Here is a 19,500-nt window from a genome sequence, read left to right as displayed (position 1 = left end):
TTGTGTATAGTGAAAGTACGTTGCAGGCTCAGATCAGCAATAACGAGCCGGCAACAGAGCGCTTTGTCGGAATGCCCAGCGGGCAGTTCAGCGCCACCCCTGCAAGTGACGTCATTGGTCTCTGCACATCGGGTAGCCTGCCAGCACGTTACTGCTGACCCGAGAAGGCAACATGAGCGCATCTCACCCCAGACCCTGCCTGGAGCAAAGTTTCGGACAGTTTTTCATTTGCCGCATTGTTTTACACTAATGTAAGACTCTAAGGCTACTTTCACACACAGCGTATTTGCTGCGTATTTTTACGCGCGCGTATTTTGCTGCTGCTTTACCTGCGTTTTTTTACGCAGGCAAAAAACGCAGCTGCTTTCACACACTGCGTTTTTTGCAGCTGCGCTTTTTGCAGCTGCGTTTTTTTCAGCATTGTGTACTGAAAATAAAGTTTGTTTGAAAAAAAAAAAGGGGGAAAAAAAAAGAGTCATTGAGGTCATTTCCTGTCTTTATGACTCAGAATACAATACACACTGGAGTTAACATCATGTCGATTCTGCCGTATGTAAGTGCCACGTATTTAAGTGCCACGTATGTAAGTGTCACGTATTTAAGTGCCACGTATGTAAGTGTCACGTATGTAAGTGCCACGTATGTAAGTGCCACGTATGTAAGTGCCACGTATGTAAGTGCCATGTGCCACGTATTTAAGTGCCACGTATGTAAGTGCCACGTATTTAAGTGCCACGTATGTAAGTGCCACGTATTTAAGTGCCACGTATGTAAGTGTCACGTATGTAAGTGCCACGTATGTAAGTGCCACGTATGTAAGTGCCACGTGCCACGTATTTAAGTGCCACGTATGTAAGTGCCACGTATGTAAGTGCCATGTGCCACGTATTTAAGTGCCACGTATGTAAGTGCCACGTATGTAAGTGTCACGTATGTAAGTGCCACGTATGTAAGTGCCACGTGCCACGTATGTAAGTGCCACGTATGTAAGTGCCACGTATGTAAGTGCCACGTATGTAAGTGCCATGTGCCACGTATTTAAGTGCCACGTATGTAAGTGCCACGTATGTAAGTGCCACGTGCCACGTATGTAAGTGCCACGTGCCACGTATGTAAGTGCCACGTATGTAAGTGCCACGTATGTAAGTGCCATGTGCCACGTATTTAAGTGCCACGTATGTAAGTGTCACGTATGTAAGTGCCACGTATATAAGTGCCACGTATGTAAGTGCCACGTGCCACGTATGTAAGTGCCACGTATGTAAGTGCCACGTGCCACGTATGTAAGTGCCACGTGCCATGTATGTAAGTGCCACGTATGTAAGTGCCATGTGCCACGTATTTAAGTGCCACGTATGTAAGTGTCACGTATGTAAGTGCCACGTATGTAAGTGCCACGTATGTAAGTGCCACGTATGTAAGTGCCACGTGCCACGTATTTAAGTGCCACGTATGTAAGTGCCACGTATATAAGTGCCACGTATGTAAGTGCCACGTGCCACGTATTTAAGGACAATGGCTCCTGCAGTGCATCACTGAGGTTACTATAGTTCACTGGTCTCACTTTATGGCAAAAAGCTGCGTGGGAACTTTCTCATACAGCATGCCATAAAGTGAGACTAGGGACTATTTTCTCACAGGGGCGTAGGAATACATTGTGGAAGGATACCTTCCTCCCCTCATTGTCTTCCTGGAGCCCCTGGAGAGTGGTTGCATCAGCAGATGCTCCTGTTCTCCACGGGAGATCGTCGTGGGACACTCGTTTTAATTGGATTTCTGCGGATCAGGGAGTATATTGGTTGTTTATTATTTTAATATTTTTTATGACACTGGCTTCGGGGATCAAAGTGACAAGTGATGGTGAGTATGTAATGTATGTTATATGTACTGTATGTCTGTATGTATGTACTGTATGTCTGTATGTATGCGCATGTCGTCGCATGCCGTCACATGGCGCATGTCGTCGCATGGCGGCGCATGTTCTGTATGTGTGTATGTACTGTATATGTGTGGTTTTTTTTTGTTTTGTTTTTTTTTACATTCAACACATTAGCCGGATGATGGGACTACTACTGTCCCATCATTGGCTACTGTGTCACTGACTGTCACTGTAGCAGGCAGAGCACGATGGGACTTGTAGTCCCATCGGACAATGCCTGCACACAGAGACACACACACACACACACACCAAAGACCACCCCACCCCCCGCAGCAGACCCAGCACATACCGGCGCAGAGCCCCGGCGCCGTACCTACAGCCGGCCTCTGTCAGCCGTGCCCGGCCTCTGTCAGCCATACGTTGTTCCCTCTCCTGTGCAGCAGCATTGTGTACACACAGGGAAGCACACGTGTGGGCAGACACGTGTGGGCAGAGCCATGGGCGCCCAGCCCACTACTGTGGCTCCTGCACTCTCCCCCTGGCTGCAGCAGCCTCCTCCCTCCTTTGTCTGCAGCCCCATATTACCGCCCTCACACTCCGGGTTTTGCGAGCTGCCACGCTCCGCTGCGCTGCATTATGGGGCAGCCCGGCCAGTCAGTGTGATTAAGAATGAAGATCCGGGGAGCGCGCCCCTCCCCCTGGCGCTCCGAGCTCTTTGTGCCTGCGTCTGGGGGTCACTAGGGGAGCGGTGCGATTGGCTGCGGTCACGGCGGCAGCGTGCGCGTGTAATGTGACTAAATGGCCGTCCTGTGAAAGTCATACTGAGAGCAGACACAGCAGCGTGCGCCTGGAAGCAGCGCTCGGGTCGTGGCCGCGCAGGAGTGCAGCCCTGTGACCACGTGACCTGCATTGCACAATGCTCAGCGCGCCGCACGTTACTTCGCTAGATCACAATGAAGCTCAGTCCTAAGCGCACACACCTTGTGACGTAGCCACGCATGGGCACGCCCTGCGCCGTCACGTGACCCACCTCCCCTCGGGTTCCCGCGCTCCGCCCCCGGGTCTTACTGCCCGGATCCACTGGGTTCTCAGTGACTAGCAGACGATCGGCTGACTCCGGATCTTGTCAGCAGGTCCAGGTCTTCCTGTCCGTCTCTTGTTTGGACGCCTATAGGAAAAGGAGGGCTCATTCTCCGGGATCCAGCGCCGGCCCTTGCTCCGCTTTCATTGTGTCCCTGCACCTGTACTGACTCCAGATTCCGGGCTTTGCACAGCCAGTGAAGGCGCTGTGCTGCCATTTTGAATCCAGCTCCGTGTTTTCCCCCACGGTTCTCCCTGTGTCTCTGCTCTGCTTTCCCCACTCCTGCCATTCTTATGGGAGCGTGACCCACTTCCGGGCACAGTGACCGCGCCAGGGCTGTGCTCCCCTGCCCCGAGCACGAAGGCCCCCGTGGGTGCGCTCCCGATCCGCCGCGGGCTTTCTCCGGCGCTCCCGGTCCGGGCCTTGCCGCTCTCCGCCAGTATTGCAGGCAGTGCAGGCTGTGCTCCCGTCCGGTGCTCCAGGCCGCGGGTTCCCGTGTGTGAGCCTTGTGCAGGAAGCTGCCATCCCGGCTCCACCCGCCGGGTCTTGCGGCCTCAGCCTCCCCCAGTCCAGGACTCCGAGCTCCGCGCTTTGCGGCCTGTCTCTCCTCCTCCTCCTCCTCTTTCGGTAAAATGGCCTCTCCTCCTCCTCTCCACCGCCTCGTGTCCGACTAAACGGCTCCCCTCCCCTCCTGCCCGAGACTAGCCCGACACCTGGGGGGGGAGGCCGCCTCCGTCCCCACCCTCCTCCTGGTGCTCCATGGCCGCCCAGGTGGCCCCGGCCTCCGGCCCCAGCCTCGGAGGAACCCCGCCCGCCGCCGGCCCCGAATTAAAGAAGAGCCCCGGGGGCCCCCCTCCTGCCGAGCCTCAGGCCGAGGCCCCGGTCCCCGCGGACTCCGAGACCCCTGAAGCGGCCAACGGAACCCGTGCGGCCCCGACGTCCGCGCTTCAGGAGCCGGGAGATACGGCTGCGGCCTCGTCCGCCTCCTCGCTCCCGCCCGGGGGATTCGCTTTCTCCTCCTACAACCGGGGAGTCTTCCAGTCTGGCCCCGGCCTGGACTACCCGCCTCCGAACGAGGCCTACAACTCCTATCCGGCCTACCCGAACCGGGCCTACCAGCCGGGATACCCCCCGCCTCGCCCGACTGCCTCCACGGGCAAGCCCCCGGCTCCGGCCTACCCCCCGCCTCCGCCACGGTTCGGCCCCGCGCAGCCAGCAGCTGCTACCCCGACTCTGAACCAGCTGCTAACGGCGCCCAGTCCGGGGCGGGGGTTCCCGGCCTACCCCGGAGGGGAGTACTCGGAGCAGCACAAAGGACCCGAAGGCTATGCGGCCGGCTGGGCCACAGGTCAGAGAGCGGTGCACCCGCCCGGGAGCCCTGGCAGCAGCGGGCAGAGCGTGCCCAGGACGTCGCAGGTAACGCCACTGACCTTTATGTTGTGTGTGTGGTAGGAGGGGAACAATGTGCGATCGGGGGAAGCAGCAGCCTGTATTGTGTGCAGACAATGAGCCATGGCATGCTGGTGACACAGGGCATCACTGGGGACCATGGCCATACTGGCCCCCCAGTCCTGTAATGCTCTGCTCTCCGGCCTAATGTGTACCTCTGTCCTCATCCATCCTGGTGGGCATCCTCTACATGACTGTATACCTACACCTCCGTCCTCATCCATCCTGGTGGGCATCCTCTACATGACTGTATACTGTATACCTCCGTCCTCATCCATCCTGGTGGGCATCCTCTACATGACTGTATACCTACACCTCTGTCCTCATCCATCCTGGTGGGCATCCTCTACATGACTGTATACCTACACCTCTGTCCTCATCCATCCTGGTGGGCATCCTCTACATGACCGTGTACTGTATATCTACACCTCTGTCCTCATCCATCCTGGTGGGCATCCTCTACATGACCCAACGCATATGGCCCCCGTGTACTGTATACCTACACCTCCGTCCTCATCCATCCTGGTGGGCATCCTCTACATGACCCAACGCATATGGCCCCCGTGTACTGTATACCTACACCTCCGTCCTCATCCATCCTGGTGGGCATCCTCTACATGACTGTATACCTCCGTCCTCATCCATCCTGGTGGGCATCCTCTACATGACTGTGTACTGTATACCTCCGTCCTCATCCATCCTGGTGGGCATCCTCTACATGACTGTATACCTACACCTCTGTCCTCATCCATCCTGGTGGGCATCCTCTACATGACTGTATACCTACACCTCTGTCCTCATCCATCCTGGTGGGCATCCTCTACATGACTGTATACCTACACCTCTGTCCTCATCCATCCTGGTGGGCATCCTCTACATGACCGTGTACTGTATACCTACACCTCTGTCCTCATCCATCCTGGTGGGCATCCTCTACATGACCCAACGCATATGGCCCCCGTGTACTGTATACCTACACCTCCGTCCTCATCCATCCTGGTGGGCATCCTCTACATGACTGTGTACCTACACCTCTGTCCTCATCCATCCTGGTGGGCATCCTCTACATGACCGTGTACTGTATACATACACCTCCGTCCTCATCCATCCTGGTAAGCATCCTCTACATGACTGTGTACTGTGTACCTCCGTCCTCATCCATCCTGGTGGGCATCCTCTACATGACTGTATACCTACACCTCTGTCCTCATCCATGCTGATGGGCATCCTCTACATGACCGTGTACTGTATACATACACCTCCGTCCTCATCCATCCTGGTGGGCATCCTCTACATGACTGTATACCTACACCTCTGTCCTCATCCATCCTGGTGGGCATCCTCTACATGACCGTGTACTGTATACCTACACCTCCGTCCTCATCCATCCTGGTGGGCATCCTCTACATGACCCAACGCATATGGCCCCCGTGTACTGTATACCTACACCTCCGTCCTCATCCATCCTGGTGGGCATCCTCTACATGACTGTGTACCTACACCTCTGTCCTCATCCATCCTGGTGGGCATCCTCTACATGACCGTGTACTGTATACATACACCTCCGTCCTCATCCATCCTGGTAAGCATCCTCTACATGACTGTGTACTGTGTACCTCCGTCCTCATCCATCCTGGTGGGCATCCTCTACATGACTGTATACCTACACCTCTGTCCTCATCCATGCTGATGGGCATCCTCTACATGACTGTATACCTACACCTCTGTCCTCATCCATCCTGGTGGGCATCCTCTACATGACCGTGTACTGTATACATACACCTCCGTCCTCATCCATCCTGGTGGGCATCCTCTACATGACTGTATACATACACCTCTGTCCTCATCCATCCTGGTGGGCATCCTCTACATGACCCAACGCATATGGCCACCGTGTACTGTATACCTACACCTCCGTTCTCATCCATCCTGGTGGGCATCCTCTACATGACCCAACGCATATGGCCACCGTGTACTGTATACCTACACCTCTGTCCTCATCCATCCTGGTGGGCATCCTCTACATGACCCAACGCATATGGCCACCGTGTACTGTATACCTACACCTCCGTCCTCATCCATCCTGGTGGGCATCCTCTACATGACTGTATACATACACCTCCGTCCTCATCCATCCTGGTGGGCATCCTCTACATGACTGTATACATACACCTCTGTCCTCATCCATCTTGGTGGGCATCCTCTACATGACCGTGTACTGTATACATACACCTCCGTCCTCATCCATCCTGGTGGGCATCCTCTACATGACTGTATACCTACACCTCCGTCCTCATCCACCCTGGTGGGCATCCTCTACATCAGAGGTCCCCAACCTTTTTTGCACCAGGGACCGGCTTTAAGCAAGACCAGTTTTCCATGGCCTGGTGGGGGTGGGGCAGGGGCGGGCCTTTGGTCATATGGGGGTGGGGTTATGGAGGGATGGAGCTTAGTGCATACTTATCATATAATTATGACATTTATAATGAGAATGTGATTCAACTTACCATAGGTTCAGAATGAGTGGGAGCACCATGCTTGTTTCCCTGGTGCTCTGCACCATTATTGCCCCATAGCTGTGCCATATAGTGCTCTGCACCATTATTGCCCCATAGCTGTGCCATATAGTGCTCTGCACCATTATTGCCCCATAGCTGTGCCATATAGTGCTCTGCACCATTATTGCCCCATAGCTGTGCCATACAGTGCTCTGCACCATTATTGCCCCATAGCTGTGCCATATAGTGCTCTGCACCATTATTGCCCCATAGCTGTGCCATATAGTGCTCTGCACCATTATTGCCCCATAGCTGTGCCATAGTGCTCTGCACCATTACTGCCCCATAGCTGTGCCATATAGTGCTCTGCACCATTATTGCCCCATAGCTGTGCCATATAGTGCTCTGCACCATTATTGCCCCATAGCTGTGCCATATAGTGCTCTGCACCATTATTGCCCCATAGCTGTGCCATACAGTGCTCTGCACCATTATTGCCCCATAGCTGTGCAATATAGTGCTCTGCACCATTATTGCCCCATAGCTGTGCCATATAGTGCTCTGCACCATTACTGCCCCATAGCTGTGCCATACAGTGCTCTGCACCATTATTGCCCCATAGCTGTGCAATATAGTGCTCTGCACCATTATTGCCCCATAGCTGTGCCATATAGTGCTCTGCACCATTATTGCCCCATAGCTGTGCCATATAGTGCTCTGCACCATTATTGCCCCATAGCTGTGCCATATAGTGCTCTGCACCGTCCATTATTGCCCCATAGTTGTGCCATATAGTGCTCTGCACCGTCCATTATTGCCCCATAGTTGTGCCATATAGTGCTCTGCACCATTACTGCCCCATAGCTGTGCCATATAGTGCTCTGCACCATTATTGCCCCATAGCTGTGCCATATAGTGCTCTGCACCATTATTGCCCCATAGCTGTGCCATACAGTGCTCTGCACCATTACTGCCCCATAGCTGTGCCATATAGTGCTCTGCACCATTATTGCCCCATAGCTGTGCCATATAGTGCTGTGCACCATTATTGCCCCATAGCTGTGCCATATAGTGCTCTGCACCATTATTGCCCCATAGCTCTGCCATATAGTGCTCTGCACCGTTGCCCCATAGCTGTGCCATATAGTGCTCTGCACCGTCCATTATTGCCCCATAGTTGTGCTGCTGCTGCAATAAAAATAATAAAACACATACTCGCCTCTCTTGCTTGCAGCACCTCGGCGCCATCTTCCCGGCGTCTCTCCGCACTGACTGATCAGGCAGAGGGCGGCGCGCACACTATATGCGTCATCGCGCCCTCTGACCTGAACAGTCAGTGAGGAGAGACGCCGGGAAGATGGAGACAGCGCTCGGCGTGTGGGAACGAGGAGAGGTGAATATGACATACTTACCTGCTCCCGGCGTCCCGCTCCTTCCCCCAGACAGCTGGTCTTCGGTGCCGCAGCCTCTTCCTCTGTCAGCTGTCACCGGCACCGCTGATTAGAGAAATGAATTATGCGGCTCCGCCCCTATGGGAGGTGGAGCAGCCTATTCATTTCTCTAATGAGCGGTCCCACGTGACCGCTGAACAGGGGCGCCGCGGACCGGCTGAAAAACCCCAACGGCCCGGTCCTGGTCCGCGGACCGGCGGTTGGGGACCTCTGCTCTACATGACTGTATACCTACACCTCCGTCCTCATCCATCCTGGTGGGCATCCTCTACATGACTGTATACCTACACCTCCGTCCTCATCCATCCTGGTGGGCATCCTCTACATGACTGTATACCTACACCTCTGTCCTCATCCATCCTGGTGGGCATCCTCTACATGACCATGTACCTCATGCCTTCAACCATGTCAATCTCCATCCTCTAAATGACCATGTACTACTTATATTCTCAACCATCCTGGCGATGATCCACTATATGACCATCAACTGTATACCTATGCTATGTGCACAATTGGGCAATTTTTGTTTTTGAATAATTTTAGTATTGAACAACTACAGTGCTGTCAGTCTAAAAGGTTAATAAACCTGAATATGTAAGAAAGTAAAAGTGATGTTTTGTTTTTCTTAGAATATTTGTGTGCACATGATTATTGGGTAACTTGGGGTGCACAATTATGCACCTAAATGAAAACCGTGAATGTTTCCAGCTCAATTGTTAATTTTCATTTTTTTAAAGTGTGAATAACCAAACAACTGAATGTACTAAAATACATTTCTGACATTTAAAAAAAATCGTGTGTATATATATATATATATATATATATATATATATATATATATATATATATATATATATATATATATATATATATATCTTTAAATGGCCCCACAATTCACAGTGGCTCTCCCCAGGCTGCCCTACACACCATGCTGGGCTTGTGATCTTCAGTCTCTGTTCCTCCAAGTATCTGGCCTCCTTATGAACCTTGCAGTATGGGGAAACACATGAAGGCATGAGAGATGAACAATAAGTTATCTCCTTCACATTTATTCTGAGGAATCTGTTTTTGTCTCTTGTTGTATCTGACCTGTCTTTTACAGTCCTAATCCACTATTCCTGACCAATATCGGGGATATCTTCATCTGGATCTCCATTATGATAGGAATATGTAGGACAGTGTAGGGAGAGCCACCACCATTGAGCAGGGGCGCCATTTTTTGTTTATCCGTAGGTTGCGAATAGTCGCAGCTCGGCAGTATCCGTATACAGGACATCTTTATAGGGATTTACAGGGTCCTTGCTGTTGTCTGGTGTATTAGTGGACCGGTGTATCACTCGTCAGATTTGTCTTCTTGGTGTGGTTTTTAATGTATATCTAACAGGATTTACATGTTGCACTGAATGGATGATCCTTTTGTTTATTTCAGTTACTCTACTCAGGGGGGTCATGTCTTTATTCTTTTTTTTTAAAGGTGATATCTGGGACTGTTTTTTTCTTAAACTCATGTAGCTGCTAACGGAGGCAACTACCTCTGTTGAAGCCGAAGCCGGTCATGGACCGCTTCTGCCAGAGGTTCATCTGCTCCTTGTCAGCAGAGCAGCAGTTCTCCTTCCTGTTGACAGGGCGGGAATACTGGCGTCATGCTGATTGACAGATGCTATCTCCCAATTAGGCAGTGGATAGCCAGCTGTCAATCAGTATGACATCAGTAGTCCCACTCTGTCCACAGGAAAACAAACTGCTGCTCTGTTCACGTGACATCGGCAGAAGTCTTTGACCTCTCTGTACCGGCAGAGAACGGCATCTGGCACCACAGGCAGGTAGGTAGCAACTACCTGCCTGTTGGTGCTTAGGCACTTTTTTTTTTCTTCTTGTAAGTCCCGGATATATCCTTATTAAGGCCTTTATTGGTTAGCTAAGCAGTACACCTGCGATGGAGCATTGTTTTCTTATGATGCTGACTTTCCTGTACCACTGCTTGAAAAAGGTGTCGTGTTTTTTTTTTTTTTTTTTTTTTTTTTAAACTGACGGTGGGTTTAGAGTTGATTTTTGAGTCTGTATTTAACCCATGTTGAAGTGGGAGGTCTGTACCCATTACTGATAGAGGCAAAGGCCCTTCCATCACGTCTACTAATAGTCACTCCAGAGGCGTAGCTAAAGTTTTGGTCCGGGGGGGTCGAAGCTTTTGAGTGGGCTCCTAACCAGGTACCCTTGATTACAGCTCGGTGACTCACCCTAATAGTAGAGGAGAACCTTAGCAGATGACTGTCCTGTTACTGAAGATAATCTCTATATAAAGACCAATATGGATATTACCGCCATATGGTCAGTGGTAGATACCAGTCCTACAGAACATATAGGAGATCACAGCACAGTTACAGATAATGACTTACCTCTGACGTCCTTTCTGATGGAATAATTTATTTTTCCCGTCTTTTCCATCTGGTCCAGACCGACATGACAACTTCGTCCAGCAACGACTCACCTGCAGAGAATATAACAAAGACACAACCTGCACAAACTCCTCATCCTGCTTATACCCCAATACTGAGCCTCTGCTGCCGTATGTGTCCCTATTACTGCACCTGATACCCCAATACTGAGTCGCTGCTGCCGTATGTGTCCCTATTACTGCACCTGATACCCCAATACTGAGCCGCTGCTGCCGTATGTGTCCCTATTACTGCACCTGCTCTGTGATTCTTTGTGCCCTCTAAATTCTAAAGCACCCCTCTATAATACAGTAATGCCGGGTGCAAGTGCCCTAGAAAACAGTGCCCATATTTTGCCCCTAGAAAGTGATAGTGCCCTGTGTGCCCCTTTGATAGCCACAGTAACCTGAGTTCCCCTATAACAATAAGTGCCCATTTTACATTTAATAATGTCCCGAGTCTCCCCCTGTACAGCTCCCCTATACACAGTAAACTGACCCCTTAGTAGCCCCCAAACTGTTTGATAGCTCCAACAATGTATAATGACCCCCACACTGTAATCTCCATACTGTATGATGGCCCCCTAGATAGCCTCCATATACAGTAGTATAATGCACCAAATTGTCCACAATATAGTATAATGCACTCCCCATAGGCAGACTCTATAGCATACGGCAGCCCCCATAGGCAGTCACTGTAATAAGGCAGCACCCCCATATAGGCAGTCACTGTAATAAGGCAGCACCCCTATGGGCAGACCCTGTAATAAGGCAGCCCCCCCATAGACAGACCCTGTAATAAGGCAGAACCCCCATAGTCAGACCCTGTAATAAGGCAGCACCCCCATAGTCAGACCCTGTAATGAAGCAGCCCCTCTATAGTCAGACCCTGTAATAAGGCAGCAGCACCCATTAAAAAATAAATACTCACCTCTCTTCCTCCTGGTTCCTGCGCTGCTCCCGCTGATCTCCTGACAGCGGGCTCCGGGCAGTGACGTCATCGCGCCCGCTGTCAGTGTCGGCGACGTCAGATGCTGACACTGACAAGCGGGAGCGCAGCGCTCCTTCTCCCATCAATGCGATCAGCTGTATCGGCTAAATGCCGGTACAGCTGATCTTCTGATGATGGCGGGGGCCCCCCCGCCTGCTCAGTGGCCCCAAAGCGGCCAGGCGGCAGAGCAGGGAGATCGATTCTCCCTGCCCTGCCGCAGAAAGTAACTATCGGCGCGCACAGCAATTACAGTAGCGTAGCTCTGGGTGGGCCCCCTCAGAGCACCCACCGGGCCCGGGGCACCTGCACCCTCTGCCCCCCCCCCCCCCTATTATGCCTGAGGAAAACCGATGTATGGTCAAAATACTGACCTGACTAATTCTGCATGTAGTGTACGTCCTCATCCATCCTATTGATCCTAAATATGAATATGTACTGTGGTGAACCTCTATATGACCATATCATGTATGCATATATTCTCATTCCCCAAAATACTGTGGGTGCTTTAAAATAAGTGTCTAAATTTAGTTTTAATGTCTGATAATCTGATCTGCGGGTGCAAACCATGGATCGCTAGCCACTGTAGGATGTAGATGCCACTTAGGGTATGGTTCCACGGTCAGGATTGCATCAGCATTTGCTCAGGATTTAATGCAGGTAAAATCTGTACCAAATTTGCACCTGAGGTCACTGTCAGGTCACCTGTGTTTTTGATGCTTTTTTACATGCATTGAATTGTGATGTCATTTCTTGTCCAACCTCTTCATTTACATACTCCATTGAAGAATGTTTAGATATGATAGATCTATCATCTGTCTATTATCTATCTGTCTATCTACCGATTATAAATATATCGATAGATATATAGATAGATCGAGAATAGATAGAGAATACCAAGCCCGATGTTTAGTAATAAACATAATAAAATGGTAATAAAGAGTTAGGCTGGGATCACATATGCGAGAAACTCCAACGGGTCTCGCATCAATACCCGGCACTCGGGAAAGGAGCATGAGGCTACATGTATTTCTGTGCAGCTGCACGCTCCGCTCCCGAGTGACGGCAGCAGTGCCGGGTATTAGTATTCCTCGCATGTGTAATCCCAGCCTTAAATAAAGACACACACACACACACACACGCACACACACACACACACACTCTCTCTGCGTTAGGCCGAGGTCACACTTGCTATGAATATCAGCCCGCAGCTGTATATTTAGCCTTTACTGGCTAATAAAATAGCCCCCCCCCCCCCCCCCAAATGTCATAGGGTCCCCCTATAATTTAAAGCCAGAAAGGCTATGCAGACAGCTGCGGGCTGTTATTCATAGCCTATACCAGCTCCCAGCCGCCCCAGAAATGGCGCATCTGTAAGATGCACCAATTCCGGCATTTAAGCTCTCTCTTCCCGCTGCCCTGTAGCGGTGGCATATGTGGCAATAAGGGGTTAATGTCACCTTTGTAAGGAGACATTAAGCTGGCTTAGTAATGGAGAGGTGTCAATAAGATACCTACCATTACTAATTCTATAGTTGTGAAAGGGTTAATAAAACAAACACATGCAGAATAAAGCATTTTAATGAAATAAAACACCACAGACTTTTGATATCTTTATTGTATGCTCATTCCTGCAACGCCCTCGTTCTCCTGGAAAAAACTAAAAAGTAACCAACAGTATACTCCCTGTCTCCGACGTAGTCCTTAATAACGAGTGTCCCACGACGAGTCCAGCTCTGCTACATCTGGATGCCTGACATCCAGACATAGCAGAGCCTGTAGATGACCGCCGGAGATAACTCTCCAGTGATCACCTCCACTGCAGTGTTCTCACAATCAGCTGACCGTGAGAACCAGCCTAGTGACCGGAGATAATCCCCGGTCACGTGCACGGCCGTTCTCATGGTAAGCCAAGCTATGGCTAGACCTGCAGTGGACGCGCACTTCCGGCGGTGGGACAGGTAAGACCCTATTTAAATTAGTAGACATGCATAGTAAGCTGTGTTTACGCAGTTAGTATGCATGTGATTAATCATTAGATGCAGTTTTATCGCATCTAATGATTGTCTATGGGAAATTTACGGTGCGGCGAGGGAGCGTCACCGCATTGTAAACAGACATGCTGCGTTCTGAAAAGACGCGCCGCATGTCCGTTTACGCGGGTCTGCCGCAGGCGTGTTTTAACGCATAGTGGAGACGGGATTTCAGGAAATCCCCTCCACTATGCTGTAACATCTGGATGCTGCGTGTTTGACGCTGCGGCTCTACGCAGCGTCACACACAGCGTTTCCTGACTGTGGAAACACAGCCTTAACCCCTTCACCCCCGGAGCTTTTTCCGTTTTCGTTTTTCGCTCCCCTCCTTCCCAGAGCCATAACTTTTTTATTTTTCCGTCAATTTGGCCATGTGAGGGCTTATTTTTTGCGGGACGAGTTGTACTTTTGAATGACACCATTGGTTTTACCATGGCGTGTACTAGAAAACGGGAAAAAAATTCCAAGTGCGGTGAAATTGCAAAAAAAGTGCAATCCCACACTTGTTTTTTGCTTGCCTATTTTGCTAGGTTCACTAAATGCTAAAACTGACCTGCCATTATGATTCTCCAGGTCAGTACGAGTTCATAGACACCTAACATGACTAGGTTATTTTTCACCTAAGTGGTGAAAAAAAATTCCAAACTTTGCAAAAAAATAAATAAATAAAATTGCGCCATTTTCCGATACCCGTAGCGTCTCCATTTTTCTTGATCTGGGGTCGGTTGAGGGCTTATTTTTTGCGTGCCGAGCTGGCGTTTTTAATGATAGCATTTTGGTCCAGATACGTTTTTTTGATCGCCCGTTATTGCATTTTAATGCAATGTCGCGGCGACCAAAAAAACGTAATTCTGGCGTTTCGATTTTTTTTCTCGTTACGCCGTTTTGCGATCAGGTTAATGCTTTTTTTTTATTGATTGGGTGATTCTGAACGCGGCGATACCAAATATGTGTAGATTTGTTTTTTTTTTTATTGATTTATTTTGATTGGGGCGAAAGGGGGGTGATTTAAACTTTTGTTTTTTTTTATTTTTTTCACATTTTTAAACTTTTTTTTTTCACTTTTGCCATGCTTCTATAGCCTCCATGGGAGGCTAGAAGCAGGCACAACCCGATCGCCTCTGCTATGCAGCAGCGATCATAAGATCGCTGCTACACAGCAGATTTGCAGGTGTGCTGTGAGCGCCGACCACAGGGTGGCGCTCACAGCCACCGGCGATCAGTAACCATAGAGGTCTCCAGGACCTCTATGGTTACAATGGAGGAGCATCGCCGACCCCCGATCATGTGACGGGGGTCGGCGATGCGCTCATATCCGGCCGCCCGGCCGGATGCGGTAGTTAAATGCCGCGGTCTGCGTTTGACAGCGGCATTTAACTAGTTAATAGCGGCGGGTGATCGCGATTTCACCCGCCGCTATTGCGCGCACATGTCAGCTGTTCAAAACAGCTGACATGTCGCGACTTTGATGTGCGCTCACCGCCGGAGCGCACATCAAAGCGGGGGTCCCGACATCTGACGTACTATACCGTCAGATGTCGGGAAGGGGTTAAACCACCTCTGGATCCAATTTTTTTTTTTTTTTTTTTTTAAAGGGTGTCAATCTAAAAACTGAAAGGTGGGTGACAGCAGTGCATTTTACCCTGATCCCAGAGACTCCTATATGGGATAATGAATTAAAGGGAACCTGTCACCCCAAAAATCGTATGAGTTAAGGCCACCGGCATCAGGGGCTTATCTACAGCATTCTGTAATGCATTCTGTAATGCTGTAGATAAGCCCCCGATGTAACTGAAAGGTAAGAAAAACAGGTTATATTATACTCACCCAGGGGTGGTCCTGCTGCGGTCCGGGTCCTCCTATCTTCATACGATCACGTCCTCTTCTTGTCTTCCTGCCGCAGCTCCTGCACAGGCGTACTTTGTCTGCCCTGTTGAGGGCAGAGCAAAGTACTGCAGTGCGCAAGCGCCGGGAAAGGTGTGCAGTTGTCTGGCTGCTCTGACTGCAGTACTTTGCTGCAGACAAAGACAAAGTACGCCTGCGCCGGAGCCGCGGCAGGAAGACAAGAAGAGGATGTTATCGTAAGAAGATGGGTGTGACGGTCCGGTGCCACCTATCAGACCCGGACCGCACCTGGGTGAGTATAATCTTAGGGTACCGTCACACAGTGCCATTTTCATCGCTACGACGGCACGATTCGTGACGTTGCAGCGTCGTATAAGTATCGCTCCAGCGTCGTATACTGCGGTCACACGTTGCAATACACGGCGCTGGAGCGATAATTTCATGACGTATTTGCGATGTAGAAGCTGTTGGTTACTGTGCGCACATCATATACAACCTGTGTCACACGATGCAATCATGCCGCCACAACGGGACACTAGACGACGAAAGAAAGTTTCAAACGATCTGCTACGACGTACGATTCTCAGCGGGGATCCGGATCGCAGTAGCGTGTCAGACACAGCGATATCGTAAATGCATCGCTGGAACGTCACGAATCGTGCCGTTGTAGCGATCAAAATTGCACTGTGTGATGGTACCCTAACTTGTTTTTCACATCTTTCAGGTTACATCGGGGGCTTATCTACAGCATTACAGAATGCTGTAGATTAGCCCCTGATGCCGGTGGCCTTATCTCATATATACGATCTTTGGGGTGACAAGTTCCCTTTAAAGGGAAGGTGCCACCAGTTTTTTTGTAGTTTGTTTTTTTTGTGAAATTAAGCTTAAAATAGTAAATAAAATGTATTAATGCAATGTTTGTACTGTTTGCAAACATTTCTATATGAAAAATATTATATATTTTCTTACAAATATATATATTGACCACTAGGGGGAGCATTTTCCGTTTTAGGCCTCAAGCAGCTATAGTGAGACTTACCAGCTTTACTGTTAGCTGGAAAATTGGGGCAGTGACTGCTGACATCACCATTTCCCTCCCCTTTTGGGTGGTCTAATATCCCTAGGGCAGAATGAAGAGCAGCATCACAGGGCAGAGCCATTTTGTGTGTGACTGCCCTGTGATCTGCTATCACCAGCAGTTGCATCAGTAACACAGCTACAGAGTTTACAAAAGAGCAGAACACAGTGGGCTCAGCAGCATGGTGGACTGGAGGAAGAGTGAAGACATGTGGTGTGTATGGAGCAGCATTATCTGAGCGAGCTGTCTGTGACTCATCCCTCAGTAAGATAAGAAGGAGCTCCAGGTCTGCAGTGAATGGCCAGGCAATGTGGAGGGAGGGGAGAGATACATTGGTATGGCTGAGAGGGAGAGAGAGCTCCCTCTCTGCAGGCTGTGAATGCAGCTTACCGGAGATCTCCGGGACTGTGTGTGAGGAGGCGGAGACAGAGCAGGAGAAGCACACAGGGCAGCGTGTGAGAGCAGAGGATGTCTGCCCAGGAGGCACAGTGCCTGGAGTACAGAGGAGCACCGAGGTAAATCACCCGCACTCCCCATCCTCCGGCTCCAGTGAGCGCTTCTCTCCTGCGATAGAGAGTAAGTAGAGCTCAGCAGATAGCACTGGGCTATAATAAAATGGCGGCCAGTCACACCTACAGCAGTGAATTGTGCAGCCCACAGAGGCGTGCTCAGCTCACTGCTAATGCTGCTGCAATGTTAAGAGATAGGGTCTGCGGCGGTCTATTATCTCCTATGTCCATGGGGTGCCGTAAAATGACAGTTAGTGTCGTGAACTGCTGTGAAACCAAGATGTCAGCCCCCAGTGCCTTCTTTAAACTCATATAACACACAAAATCTGTTACACATGCATTTAAGCATGTTATGCTACATTACAGTGATTTATTAATGATCTACAAACGCGGTACCTTACCTTTAAATGTAATACGTTGAAAAAAACACATTAAGGCTGCTGTCACACTAGCAGTATTTGGTCAGTATTTTACATCAGTATTTGTAGCCAAAACCAGGAGTGGAACAATCAGAGGAAAAGTATAGTAGAAAAGTGTAGTAGAAATATATGCACCACTTCTGCATTTATCACCCACTCCTGGTTTTGGCTACAAATACTGATGTAAAATACTGACCAAATCCTGCTAGTGTGACGGCAGCCTGAAGATGAAATTTAGTGCCAGGTTTGTGGGTAACTTTTAAAACAAACTGCCTGTTGTGTTGTCTTCATATGTTCACATCCCATGTTGGATAGATATTAAATGTGTATAAATATGATCTGGATAGATATCTCACAGCATCTTGGTGTCTTGAACTTGTTCTTTAAATGGCTTTATGCTCCATAATAAAGATGAGCAAATTCACGATGTGCTGACTAGCAATATTTTCTGTTTTAAGAATATTTAGGACACTGGTGGGCAAAATGTGGGTCTGTGCCTGTATTCCACCATGGGCTGTTTAAATGAACAATTTTAGTATGTTATTACCCTTAGGCCCCATCCAGATGTTTTGATATTCTCATGAGTGCTATTCGTGGTTTTCAGGGATAGCACTCGCACCTGTCGTCTGTGTGGATATTCCACATGTCTTACGATTTTTTTTCGCTGACTGAGTGATTCAAAGGGACGTATCCAATTTTGATCCGTGGGTCAAAAATTGGACATGAGGATCAAAATCACCAATGCAAGTCTATGGATCAGTGAAAAAAATCGGACCGCGCTATGACAAGTGTGGTCTGGAAAGGGAAGATGGACAAACTTATTTATTTAGTTTTTATGAGGAAAAACTGATGACGGCCTGATAAGAATCTGTATTTTTCTCATACATGAGAACGTGGAATGTCTGAATGAAGCCTTACATGGGAGGAAAATGCAATAGCAGCACTAATTAGTGCTAACATACAGTCAGTTACATGGTACCCCAGCCTTGTGTATGGAGCCTGTGTGGTGGTGCAGTGCATAGGCTTGGTAATACAAAAACTGTTCAGTGCAAAAGATGCTGTGCTTATTTGTGGTACTATAGTCTTGCCCAGAAGCAATGAAATGCATAACCCAGAATTTGGAGTGCTGCTATAATGCTGCCAGTTGCATGAGCCATAAGAAGATTGCTGCTTTAAAAAATAATCACAAATACCATGGTTTTAGTGAACTTTATTATTGTCCTTTTTTTCCTTTAAAATTGTCCTTTCAGGACATTTTGTTCTTAAATGCTTGTTTTTGGGCCTAAAAATAATTTTTGCAGTTTCATTAAAATTTTGCAACGTTTAACAGTCTTTTCGTTTCCTTGGCTAGTTAAAGGGGTTGTTCCCTAGATTGGCAACATTCAGGAGGGTGCTGTTCCAGCGTTGTCGGGTCTGGTTTCCTTGGTGCTCAAATAATCTATCACGTGAGCCCTCAGTCATCAGCGGCTGCTTCCCTTTACCCTACTTGGGATGTAACGGACATTCAGGGGAGGTCAGGGCTGCGGCTGCCCTCTTGTGGTGCATAATTTCTCGGAAGCCCTGTAAGAGCCAGTACCGACACCGATGGGATGGCACCTGCACTAGAGGGGATTATAGCTGCTGCTATTTTTTTTTTTTTGTGTGAATAATTTTTTAAGGGGATTTGTACGTAAACCGGGAAGGGGGAAATTGACAGCTGCTATTATAAGGGTGATTTTGAGAAGGGGCTATCTGAGTAGTGGACAGTCTTTAACCCCTTCACAACACTTGCAGTATATACGTCATGGTCAGGAAGGAGTTCCCGGCCGATTGCAATGTATGTATATAAACGTCATT

General features: G+C 49.3%; 1 protein-coding gene across 2 annotated transcripts in view; it reads left to right on the top strand.

Annotated features, from left to right (window-relative positions):
* Nucleotides 1-1,748: 1,748 nt before the first annotated feature.
* Nucleotides 1,749-19,500, top strand: part of ARID1A (AT-rich interaction domain 1A) — a 183,857-nt gene continuing 166,105 nt past the window's right edge. The window contains exon 1 of one of the 2 annotated variants that reach the window (XM_077295708.1): nucleotides 1,749-1,860. In XM_077295708.1, the coding sequence (XP_077151823.1) occupies nucleotides 1,858-1,860 (3 nt within the window). In that variant the 5' untranslated portion in view covers nucleotides 1,749-1,857. Of the gene's footprint in view, nucleotides 1,861-2,949; nucleotides 4,377-19,500 lie in introns of those variants that run through there. The other variant, XM_077295707.1, reaches the window with a different exon arrangement.

This window comes from Ranitomeya variabilis, chromosome 3 (genome assembly GCF_051348905.1).
Source record: "Ranitomeya variabilis isolate aRanVar5 chromosome 3, aRanVar5.hap1, whole genome shotgun sequence".
In the NCBI taxonomy this organism is placed as follows: domain Eukaryota; kingdom Metazoa; phylum Chordata; class Amphibia; order Anura; family Dendrobatidae; genus Ranitomeya; species Ranitomeya variabilis.
This window is presented reverse-complemented; position numbering and strand designations above follow the sequence as displayed.